This window comes from Otolemur garnettii, unplaced genomic scaffold, assembly GCF_000181295.1.
Source record: "Otolemur garnettii isolate 467f Iridium unplaced genomic scaffold, OtoGar3 scaffold00014, whole genome shotgun sequence".
NCBI classification, from domain to species: Eukaryota; Metazoa; Chordata; class Mammalia; order Primates; family Galagidae; genus Otolemur; species Otolemur garnettii.
In genome coordinates this window covers 928,935-942,056 of record NW_003852409.1, presented here as the reverse complement: position 1 = coordinate 942,056, position 13,122 = coordinate 928,935, and the positions used below count along the sequence as shown (strand labels likewise).

The 13,122-nt window shown below is 37.0% G+C and overlaps 1 protein-coding gene across 3 annotated transcripts in view; it reads right to left on the bottom strand.

Moving 5' to 3' along the window:
* ZCCHC7 (zinc finger CCHC-type containing 7) overlaps positions 1-13,122 on the bottom strand; it is a 228,426-nt gene that overhangs the window by 50,509 nt on the left and 164,795 nt on the right. For all 3 annotated transcript variants that reach the window (XM_023510482.1, XM_023510483.1, XM_012802458.2), the window contains exons 3-5: positions 5,912-5,955; positions 4,694-4,819; positions 3,224-3,394 (exon numbers count right to left, since the gene is read on the bottom strand). In XM_023510482.1, coding sequence (XP_023366250.1) covers positions 3,224-3,394; positions 4,694-4,819; positions 5,912-5,955 — 341 coding nt within the window. The remainder of the gene's footprint in view (positions 1-3,223; positions 3,395-4,693; positions 4,820-5,911; positions 5,956-13,122) is intronic.

Genomic DNA, 13,122 nt, shown 5'->3' with positions numbered 1-13,122 from the left:
AAAAAAAAAAAAAAAAAAGCCAAAGATATCTCTGTAAAAAGGGAGGAGTAATGACTTAGAGTCAACCATGGCAAAAGAGGAAGAGAGGATGATCCTATCCCTTAATTCAGAACTATGTGGATCAAGGAAGAATGAGCAGTTTGAGAGAGTTGCAGAACAAATAATTATTTTCTGTGGAGGGCCAGGTTGCAAGGCAAATCTTAAGTATTTGTGGGACTGGGCAAAACAGTTAACAGTATCCTGGGGCCAGAATAATTCTACTTTCATGTGAAACCTCATGAAGAGTTTCTGGGTAGTTGAAGGTCTATCAGCTTTTCCATAAGGAGTCAGTGGAACCCAGGCTTCTCTGGGCTCCAAGGGAATCTTATGCTAGGTGGGCAGGCTAGAAACAAACAGTACCTGGAACCTTCATCATGTATTAGAACAAAAATAATAGATCTGGCAGTTTTGGGAGAAGGGGTATTGCCTTTTCTAAAGTTGGTAACAGCCTAATCCTATTTTATTATGAGACAGGGTCTTGCAATGAATGGTGTCAGAGATGATCTCAAACTCCTGGACTCAAGCAGTCCTCCTACCTCAGCTTCCTTGATTATAGGTGCACACCACTATTTTAACAGTGTTTTAAAATGTATAGTCGGGGGCAGCGCCTGTGGCTCAGTGAGTAGAACACCAGCCCCATATACTGAGGGTGGCAGGTTTGAACCCGGCCCCGGCCAAATGGCAACAAAAAAATAGCCAGGCACTATGGTAGGTGCCTGTTAAGTCCCAGCTACTTGGGAGGCTGAGGCAAAAGAATTGGCTAAACCCAAGAGCTGGAGGTTGCTGTGAGCTGTGATGTCACAGCACTGTACTGAGGGGGACAAAGTGAGACTCTGTGTCTTTAAAATAAAAATGTATATTCAGGGTGGCACCTGTAGCTCAGTGGGTAGGGCACTGATGACATACACTGAGGCTGGCAGACTCAAACCTGGCCCAGGTCAGCTAAAACAACAATGACAACTGTAACAACAACAAGAACAAAAAATAGCTGGGTGTTGTGGTGGGTACCTATAGTCCCAACTACTTGGGAGGCTGAGGCAAGACAATCACTTAAGCCCAAGAGTTTGAGGTTGCTATGAGCTGTGATGCCACACCACTCTATGGACGGGTGACAGTGAGACTCTGTCTCAAAAAAAAAAAAGTATATTCATTGGGCTTACCGATCTTCATTTCAGATTAGAATTTAACACATATTAGAGGCCCAAGGTAAGAAGTTAAGGAGAATGAGCGATAGAATTAATTCATCAATTAATTCAATCATACATAGTTATGCTTTAATAAAAACAAACAAACAAAAAAAGAATTCAGAGATGATATATGACCTTTACAAGTAGTTTTAAACTGCTATATAGTTTGTTTCAAAAAACTGTGTTATCATAGGTAAGAGCTCCTTGCAAGAAAGAAGTAAAATCCAGATGTTATTAAACATAACTGCTAAACTAAAAAATCTTGGTAAGAAAATTATAATTGACAACTTAATGCAGACAACAACAATATAATACTAGTGTAATTTAGGATTTGTCATTTTTAAGACTTGGTAAATACAGTATTGAAAACTACTTTGTAATGAAACAAAACCTTCTATCACTATATTTATTCTTGGGAATTAGAACGTTTAAATTAGTCAATCATATTCAACTTCATTAGTCTCCTAAGAAATATAAATTAAAACAACACAATAACATTTTTTCTTTATATGATTAGCTGAAGTTTTTAAGGACCAATAATATTTAACATTGATACTTACAGTATTCACTTCTCAAACATTGCTGGGAGGTGGTTATAAATCTTTTAGAAGAGCAGTATGACAATATTTCTTCAGACTAAATGTATATACTTTTTAATTTCATAATTCCACTCATAAAATTTGTTTTACTCAAATACTCTTACATAAACATAAATACTCACAAATAAAAGATGTTAACTGCAGCATCATTTATTTAAAAAAATAGGTAACAATCTGAACATATTGGTAAAATTATAATCCATAATTGTCATATTTATAGGAGAAACACACATAACAAACACACTCTAATTTGTTTTAATCTGAAATTCATTTCAGTAGAAAGCCATAGTAATTTTTTGAGCAAAAGATTATAAATATACTTTAATATAAATGATATCAGAAAAAATATCTGTGCTTTGCATTATGTCTTTTAGGAGCATACATTAAAGGGAAAAGACGTTTACTATTTTTTAAAAATAGATAAGTAATGCTTGAAAAAGAGAGTGAACACTAACCCTTTCATAAATGTTCCCTGAACCAATTAGGACTGGCACTTAGGTATGAGTATGAGAAACGACTCTGTACTGATTAGCTGTTAATATAAAATAAACATATGTTGCTACGTAGTAAGAGATGCAATTAAGAGCTAAAATGACAGACTCTTAATGAGATATTCATTAGGAGTTAGAAGTAAATTGAATGTAGAAAACTACATATTCCACATCAAAGCTGTATCTACTTACTTCAATAGCCTTTCTGGTCTCTGAAATTGTGACCAGAACTCGACACACATTAACAGTATGATGCAAACAATGTCCAAAATAGCATTTTTAATGTGCTGCAATTATTGTTGTTATTTAAATCTAAAGAAAGAGCTAATAAAACAAGCATATTTAAAGTACTGGGTGACTTGTCTTTCTTTCCTAAGACTATTATACCAGCAAGAATCATCAACATGCAGCATGAAACCAAGCTTCATACAGATGCTTATATACAACTGCTAAGTGTTCATATATTTCATTTAAATATGCATTAATAATTCGGATATATGACAAATCTCTTGGAGGTGGGACACAAATATAAGAGGGACTCTACCTAACAAATACAGTGTAACCTAATTCTTTGTACCCTCAAATTAATCTGCAATAATAAAAATAAAAATGCACTAATAAATATACAGATTTTATATGTTACTGCATCTCTTTAATTTAACCTTTGTGAACCCCACAAAGAAAGGGGATAGCATAGGTTTAAAATATTTGTTAATCTTGCCTCTTAGCCCTGATATTTCCAGTCCTTTTACATGTTCCGTGGCCATAGGCAATGACTACCATTCTGCATAATGTAGAGTAAACATTCTTTTAGGTAGGCTGACTGTTAGTTATAAACTGGCATATTACCCCCCTAAACCTGATAAATTAATTATATGAAAAAATTAATTATATGCAGGATACTCACATCAGTATAGTGGCCTTGCATATGACATCGGTCACATTGTTTAGACCAAGAGTATCTGAAAAGACATCTGTGGCCCAATTTCTTCGGCAAAGGACAGTTTACGCAATGGGCAGCTGGACAGGAATATAGTAAATGTCCTCTTTCGGAGCACAAGAAGCATGGACGAACTTTCTATGTGGCAGAAAAAATATAAAACATAAAATTTCTTTAGCAAAACACTTCAATCTCAAATAGTAGAAGATTGCTATTTCTCTTAGTATATAATCCCATAAAAAGTTATTGCTAATTTGAGACCCCAATCAAGGCCCAAATCTTGAGCATAACTCAAATAAAATGTTGTAATTAGAGTTTTAATATAAGCTACTGTGTACCGTGGATGCCATAAAGCAGTGTTTTTTGTTTTTAAGACAGAGCCTCAAGCTGTCGCCCTGGGTAGAGAGCTATGGCATCACAGCTCACAGCAACCTTCAACTCCTGGGCTCAAGCTAGTCTCCTGCCTCCGCCTCCCAAGTAGCTGGGATTACAGGCACCCACCACAACGCCCAGCTATTTTTTGGTTGCAGCCATCATTGTTTGGCAGGCCCAGGCTGGATTCGAACTCACCAGCTCAGATGTATGTGGCTGGCGCCTTAGCCCCTTGAACTACAGGCGCCAAGACTAAAGCAGTGTTTCTCAACCTTCCTAATGCTACAGTCCTTTAATACAGTTCCTGTGGGTCGTGATCCATAGGTTGAGAACCGCTGCATAAAGGCTTAGTCTGTACAGACTGACATTTATTTCTTATGCCTTGTCTTATAGGAATATGGAAATATTGACAAAGTGAAAGGTATCTCAGAGAGAATATGGAATAATAAGGTTATCTAGAAGCTAAATCACAAGAGGAACAGATACAGAAAGGGGTGTTTTGCGTAGAGAAGTACAAACAAAAAGGAAACATGAGAGCTGTTTCATGTATGTATTTCAAAGCGAGTCATTTGGACTAGGGAAGAAGAGGTTATGAAATGAATGTTTGCTAAGAGCTTAGTATGTGCTAGCAAATGTCTGAGATTTCCATTCTATGTTGTTTGAAGTGTTAATGTACCTGGCTTAACATAGTTATCAACAATCTTTTATGAATCACTAAAATTATAATTTTCTAATAATGAAAATTAACCCACAGTGAAATAAGCTGTGTATAAAGTACAAGGGGTCTCATAATCATATGATGCAATCTTCTTATTTATTGATAAGAAAACAAAAGTATAGAGAGTTAAATGATTTGGCGAAGATCATACGACTAGTAATAGGAAGCTGAAATTTATTCTAAGTTTTTAAGACTCTAAATATATTGTTCTTTCCCCTATATTGAGGCTGTGACCCAAATGAAATTTAACACCCACAATACAAATAATTTGAATTCTAAAGTTACAGGGTTTTAAATCTATCTTGATTTTTCAAAACGTGAGAAGAAGTATTACATATTTTACATACTTGTGGTAAGGGGCAGTTTTTTGACAAATGGCCACGTTTGTCACAATTTCTACAGATAACGTTTTTGTAGTCTGAGTAGTATCGCTGGGCCAATCTTCTAGGAGATCTGTTATTAGCTATCTGGGCCTACGGGAAAAAGAATCAAGAATTAAAAAAAAAAAATCATTTCACTCTGTTTAATAAAAACTACTCTTCTTTTTAAAGACAACTATCAGTGAGTAAAGAGCCATCAAACTTCAAGTCATTTCCATTAATGTGGAAGAAGGCAAGAGTTTTAACATTGATTTCTGTTCGATATGAATTCAGCAACAGGGGTTTTTGTGATCTCTCCTGTTCTTTCAAAAGAAGGTGGAAAAATAAAGGGATATACTGTAAAGATAACTATTCCTTTTTGTCTGCCACTTTTACCCATTCTTTGACACTTCTCCAAATTATTCATTTCTTTTCTTTTCTTTTCTATTCTTCTGTACTTACGGTTCAGGTCTAGCAGTGATACTGACATGCATCACCTAGACACTCTAAAAGTCAAAACCACTGCTGACTTCTGTAACTGAAAGTATATCACATTTTCCTGAATGAGAGTTGTGCATAAATTTTTTACTTAGAGGATAATGATTTTTTTTCAATTTTGTCTTTAGCAAAGCATATCATATGGAATATCTAAATAAGAGCATGTGAATCTCAACTATGCTTTTGTCTTGTTTGATAAAATTTCATCATTGAAAAAGTTTTCATCTTTTATTTGTTATTTTGCTGAACTGGCTAAGTAGGCTACAAATAGATACGATCTGGTTATCTCTTAAAACTTTTACTCTCTTTTTTAGCATCTGCCATGATTAAGGCTAATAAATGACAAAGATAAACACCTGTCACATCCTAAAAATAGACTAACCATTTCCTTACACTGAAGCAGCAGTTATTTCCGGTGTTGATCTTTAGTGGTTCCAGGGCTGAGGGGATTCACATTGGTAGAGGAGACACAAAAAGGGAAAGGGGACTAAATGATAATGACCATTAACTCACTGATAAAAGCCAAGGGTGAACCAAGTTTCTGAAGAGTTAAATTACTCAGGTACTAAAGTCAAACATTTTCTTATAAGCCACTTAAGATTACTGCTACTTGAAAAAAGTTGATGTTCCAAAAGTTATCATAGTAAGACTGACTTAAAGTAAATTATTAACCTGTTACAGAGAATTTCAAAAGCAATTTAATTTTACCTCAATATCTTTTTCACTGATGAACCAATTCACACCATCTTCTCCTACAAAACAAATAAAACATCACTCAACCTTGGCATCTTCAAAGCACTTATAAATTGACTATAAATTATTCAATCCCAAAGGCATAGTGAGAAATGCTAAATACCTGAAATTCTTATCTTAGTTCTATTAGTTGTGTGAACAAATATTTAATCTCTCTGCATCTTAGTTTCCTTAACTATGAAATAGGAATAACTGTATTTTCCCTATTTACCTAAAAGTCTGGTGAGAATCAGATGAGATATGTAAAGATACTTTGAAAGTCATTAGACTATATCCAAATTAAAAAAAGGAAATCAGTGGTGGCGCCTGTAGCTCAGTGGGTAGGGCGCCAGCCATGTACACCAAGGCAGGTGGGTTCAAAACTGGCCAGGGCCTGCTAAACAACAACTGCAACAACAACAAAAAATAGCTGGGCATTGTGGTGGGTGCCTGTAGTCCCAGCTACTAGGGAGGCTGAGGCAAGAGAAATCGCTTAAGCCCAAGAGTTTGAGGTTGCTGTGAGCTGTGATGCCACACCACTCTACCAAGGGTGACAGAGTGAGACTTTGTCTCAAAACAACAACAACAAGAAAAAGAAATCAGTGAAGGGACTAAAAATGTAACAACAAATGCACTATGAAATTTTAACCTGACTTTCTCTATCTGACTAAAGGAGAGAGCTTTACTGAGGCAGCTGTCACAACCCTCCAATCCTACCAGGGAGTTGCAGTCAGAGAAACAACAGACCTTGGGCACCAGGACATTCAAAAAAATTATATAAATGAGCTGCATTAGAACTTCCGTGCTTTGGCTCTGTGCATTAGAACACTGTGGCTAAAGTGCCAGCCACATACACCAGAGCTGGTGGGTTCGAATCTAGCCCAGGGCCCACCAAACAACAAAGATAGCTGCAACCAAAAAATAGCCGGGCATTGTAGTGGGTGCCTGTTGTCCCAGCTACTTGGGTGGCAGAGGCAAGAGAATTGCTTGAGCCCAGGAGTTGAATGCTGCTGTGAGCTGTGATGCCATAGCACTCTACCCAGGGTAAGAGCTTGAGGCTCTGTCTCAAAAAAAAAAAAGAAAAAAAAAAAAGAACTTCTGTGCTTTGACTACCTAACCTCCCCTCCTTTTGTTAAATTGGTATGTTCTTCAGAGAATTACTGATTACAGAGTACTCCCACAAGAATGAATAAACTTTGACTTTTCTCTGGTTACTAGGTCCACTGTCCATTGACCTGCAGCCCCTCCCATCTAAACTCAAGTTGGCAGAGGAAAAAGTTTTTATTCCCAGTATCTGTATTAACTATGTCCACTAGTTTTCCATTGTAGTTGACCTTCATTATAACGTTTAAAAAAACTGGACTTCTAATACTATCTTACAATTAGGGTTGGGAGTTTAGAATTGCATTTTGTAACTTCAAAAGTAGTAAAACAAAGGAGCAAAGGAGAAGGCCAGATATCTAAAAACTATTGGTTAATCTAAAATCACAACTATAAAAACCTAGAGGAGGAAATAAACCCCTTCACTTTTTTTTGTATCAGCCATTTTTCTTCTCTGTGCTCTGTCCTTTTACAAACTTGCAAATTGCTGCTGTTCCTTTGGAACACCCATGGCCAAGGAGGAAGGGACCTATGACTAATGCAGAAGGTAACAACAAAGGCATGAAAAATTTTTTTCTCCCCTCAAAGCAAAGTTAAGATTTTCTCCATCCTCCTACCTTACTAGTTTCCTCTATCTCTAAAACACAAATCAAGCCTGACTTGTTTCTTTGAAAGGAATTTTGAAGAAACATGAAGTAATCTACATTTTCCCAGGCCTACCAAGAGTAAGTGTCTAGAGATATATTTTGAAATAAAATACTTTTACTAAGAAAACCATGAGGCTGCTTTACAAAAAGACCAATCCACAGGAAAGCAAAGATGCTGTGCTGATTATTTTCTTTGTAAAATTTGGAGGCTGCATCCACACACTGAGAGTGGAGAATACATTAAACAGCAGCAGCTTCTATTCCTTCATCAAGCATCCACACTATTACAGCTTTCATTCAAAGGATCCATGTAAGGAGCATAGTTCCCTGTTAACTTTCAAAGCTCTTTTGTATCTCAATGTCCTTCATCATTCAGATTCAAATTGATTACTTTAATTATAAAAGGACTTAAAATTGCTATTGAAAAAAATAAAATACAAAACCAATGAAATGAAAATATCAGCTGTGATCACTCTTTAATTCCTGACAAACTGACACACGAACAGAAAATATTACAAAAGTAAGGTTCGAGAGAGGAAGATTGACTCCATTCAGATTATTTTAATGTTCCTGTGGAATTCAACAATATTCTAGGTTATATACAGTTGTCCCTCTGTAAATGTAAGGGATTGGTTCGAGGACCACTCATGTATAATCAAATCCACATATACTCAAGTTCCATAGCTGGACCCACATACACAAAAAGGTGACCCTCTGTGCATGTGGGTTTCAGATCCCCACAATACTGTTTTTTCAATCCACGTTTTGTTAAGAAGAAACAGTATATAAGTGGATCTGTGCAGTTCAAACCCATCTTACTTAACAATCCACTCTGCTAACAAGTCTTCGAAAAGTTATAGCAAATTCTTAAGTAGAAAACTCATCAACAAGGCTAGGTGTGGTGGCTCATGCCTGTAATCCTAGCACTCTGGGAAACCCATACGGGAGGACTTGAGCTCATGAATTTGACATCAACCTGAGCAAACAGCAAGACACAGTCTCTACTAAAAATAGAGACAAATTAGCTAGGCATCATGCCAGGCACCAGCAGTCCTAGCTACTTGGGAGGCTGAGGCAGGAGGATCACTTGAACGGAGTCTGAGGAGACTGAGTTGAGGATTGGGAGGTTGCTGTGAGCTAGGCTGATGCCAGGCCACTCTCAACAGAGTGAGACTGTCTCAAAAAAAGAAAATAATTCAACAACACTATACAAAATAGGGTTTAATTATAGATGAAGTCAGTTTTTCTCAAGTGATACATGTAGCTAAGACTACCAGGAACACATAAATCAACTCTTGGCCCTACTCTACAGCCTTAAAAGACTCCAGTTTTTTTTTTTTTTTTTTGAGACTGAGCCTCAAGCTGTCCCCCTGGGTAGAGTGCCGTGGCATTACAGCTCACAGCAACCTCCAACTCCTGGGCTCAAGCGAGTCTCCTGTCTCCGCCTCCCAAGTAGCTGGGACGACAGGCGCCCGCCACAACGCCTGGCTATTTTTTGGTTGTAGCCGTCATTGTTGTTTGGCGGGTCCAGGCTGGGGATTCGAACCCGCCACCATAGGTGTACGTGGCTGGCGCCTTAGCCAGTTGAGCTATAGGTGTCGAGCCAAGACTCCAGTTTTTAAAACACCACATTTTACTCCAGCAGATTGTCAGTGCTTCTCAACCTTCCTACTGCCATGAACTGTTAATACAGTCCAAAGGGGTCAGGACCCACTGGTCTACATTTTTAAGTTCTAGGTATGGTACTTGATACCTGGCTTCTAGTCTTAACTCTGCTTTTAATCTACTGTGTTGGGTAGTCTATTTAACTTCTCTGGGGCTGTATAATAATGGGTTGGATTAAATGACATTCATGGCACCTTCAAGGACCATATTTCTGTGATTTTAATTTTCTTTCACTAGTGGAATCAAAAACTTGTCACTTAGTCTAATTTACCTAAATCCTCCAGACCCTTGCATAAGGAAAGAGTTCGGGTTAGATTTCTGAGGGCAGATCGTTCAATAAGATAGGTTTGAACTTCATGGATCCACTTATGCATTAGACAACTTTCCACAGGGTCCAGGAGCATTTCATTTTCCATGTGCCCACCACTTAGTGCTATAGAATGTAAAATGGACTGCTCTAAAGTATAAAATTAATGATGTCTAGCATCAACTCAATGCTGTTTTATAGGTTTGGTCTTGCTACTGTTTGGGATTATAATTCTTTTCAGATTTTAGAACTGTGATCAAAGCAGTTTTCTTTCTTTGCAATACATCAACTCAGTTTAACAAACATCTTTTGTATTTAAAGAATACAATGAGCAAGGTGCTAGGTGTTTACTGATATGACTGTATTCATTCTAAAAGGATCTGGGAAAGAATTTGAGCTAGATTTCTGAGGGCAGAAGCTAGTTCATCCTATGCATCAGTTATACTCAGTCTGCCAATATTTGGATGTGTTAGAATAGCTGAAGATGATTCCATTGCAGATAGCAGCCACAGACAATTATAGAGCTATCTATCATTACTGTTGGGACAACTGGACAGAAAGTAGGAACTAGTAAGGTGTATTTTCAAAGATCTCTAAAGATTATAGAAGGACTCAGTTCAGCACATCCAAGTTGGTTATTTGCAATGTTGGTGGAAGGAATTAAGAATCTCTTCCTAAGCCTAATATCTATGTAGCTCTGCATAGGAGTTAAATGTGCCTTATGTTTTCCAGATATCCTAATTTGTTACATCTAAAATTGTAAAACTTATTATTACATTTCACCAAAAGGTATGTATTTATGACTTTCTCAGCAAACAATGGAGAATTCAATCAACAAATCAGTGGTGAATTTGCCACTACCATATTTAAAAATATAAATGTAATTTTTCTAAAAGAGTAAAAAGTTTTCAATTAATAGAATGTCATGTTATTTTAAACAAATATTTAGAGAGTATCTCTCATGTAAAAAGTCATTGTTAGAGACAGAAAGATGACTTAGACATGGTGAATGCCTTCAAGAAATTTACCATGTTGTAGAATAGTATGTTCTATCTTTGGGCTAAACAACCTAAAAAGCATTAGCACTATGTTAAATAAATAGCCTAAAGAATCTAAAAAGCAAAGCACTATGTTAAAAAAAAAGATACAGAGCGGTGCCTGTGGCTCAAAGGAGTAGGGCGCCGGCTCCATATGCTGGAGGTGGCGGGTTCAAACCCAGCCCAGGCCAAAAACTGGAAAAAAAAATACAATAACTGAACTTTTTAAAATAAAAGACAATGATTTAATTAACACCAACTTTTAAAAAAGAGCAAAATGCCCATAATCATTTTGAAAAACAGGCTATTTAACATGAAATAATTCTTCCAATGAGCTACTAACTTGTGATGGCTCTATCACCAAAACACTATGCAGGTCCTTTAGCCATTATTCTCCTCCCAAACAATCAGTGGGTTTATGCATTATACACTATAAGCTCAAAGTTAGTGACTGGGGAAAAACAATGCCTGGTATGTACCTACAATTGCTAAGGAATCAACATTTTATGCTTTCTCAGTATCTATTCTCTTGCTTGCATTATAAAGCCAAAACTCTTAGCTGGGTGTTGTGGCGGGTGCCTGTAGTCTCAGCTCCTTGGAAGGCTGAGGCAAGAGAATCGCTTAAGCCCAAGAGTTGAAGGTTGCTGTGAGCTATGACAACACATCACTCTACCGAGGGTGACAGAATCAGATTCTGTCTCCAAAAAAAAAAAAAAGCCAAAACTCTGATCTAAGATGGCTTCTTTTAGTACTCTAAAATACAGTGAAATGGCCAAGAAAACATAAAGAAGATATGTGATAAAAGTTAAAAGTCTGTCAATAACCTTTACCAGATAACTTCAGGTAACATACTTTGCGCCGTTATGCCATGAAAATAACAGCATAATAAGTATTGCCCACACCCCTATTTTTTACATACCTCCTGCTTCTACATTTGTAAAATTCTGAATTAAAAGATCATGTCAGTAACATCCCTAGGGCTGTTCCATCTCTGCACGTCTGCTCATGTTATTCCCTTCATCTCTAACACTGTGTCCCTGTCTTTGTCCAATTTTACACCCAACCTAATTCCATTCATCTGACAGCAAATTCTGAATATCCTTTAAGGCTCAGCCCCTCAAAGCCAGTGTATATAGATAATACTCAATATTCACTAATTTTCACTTAATCTCTGTGAGGCATTAATTTTCCTGGCTTATAGAATAAAATATTTTCCTGGCTGTGTTCCTTCTTCCTTCATTGTTACTTAGTATGCTCCATTTTTTTGCCCTCTTTCTTCTATATTCTTTCTCCCAATTTATTTCATATGAGCCCACAGTGGGAACTACCAAACTTGTTTCTCTAGGCTAGTTTCTTTCTTGAGCTCTGGAACTATGGGACATATGAACTAGACGTCTCAACTGAATTCTTTATTTTCCTCATCATTCCTTACCTTTATCCTCTTAAGAACACACAAACAGAAATTTTACTTTGCTTCCTACATCTCAATGATTCGCACCACAGTCTATTTCTCAAATCAGAAACCTCAAATCTTCTTTTTCACCTCTCATGCAATTACTCACCAAATCCTATAAATTCTCCAGAATAGCCTTGCCATTACTTTGGCCCAGGGCCACTTAATTTCCCAACCATATTATTAAAATAACTTCTGGCTATCCCTACTATCACAGGCTGTTTTCCATTTCACTACTATAGTAGTAATATTTCTAAAAGAGAAATGTGAATATATCTTGCCTTGGATAGTCCCTTGCTACCTACAGGATAACTACTGAAATCCTTTGTATGCTATATGCCTTCCATGATTTGGTGTTTACCTGTTTTTCTTGCTTCATCTTCTTGGTCCTAAGGCTCTAGTGATCTAGTAATTTCCCCAATGTCCTGCTGTCCTCTGCAGCTATGTCTATATATGAATCTTTTGGAACACCTGGATGAACTTGCAATTCATCCAATTGAGACTTGGCTATAAGTCATTAATCACCTCCAATGAAGTCTTACCCGGTACCCTTGCAAAACCAGAGATGATCACTTGCAACTTTGTTAAACACCCTCTTTATTTGTGTCATTTCTATCTTGCAAACACCAAAGCCTGATTGCTTAGTTATAATAGGTACTCAAAGTTAGTGAAATAATTAAATAACATTTCTATCTCCTTTGGTTTCCCTTTAGTACTAGAGTATTTTTTCCCTCAGTCATAGTGTGAAAACATCTTATCTGTTATCTCTTAGGCTACTAAGCACCTTTGTCTTTTTCTTGAGACAGAGTCTTACCCTATTGCCTAGACTAGAGAGCCATGGCATCAGCCTAGCTCATAGCAAATGGATTCCTGGATTCAAGCGTTCCTTTTGCCTCAGTCTCCTGAGTAGATGGGACTATATGTAGCTGCCACAGTGCCCAGCTAATTTTTCTATTTTTAGTAGAGATGGGGTCTTA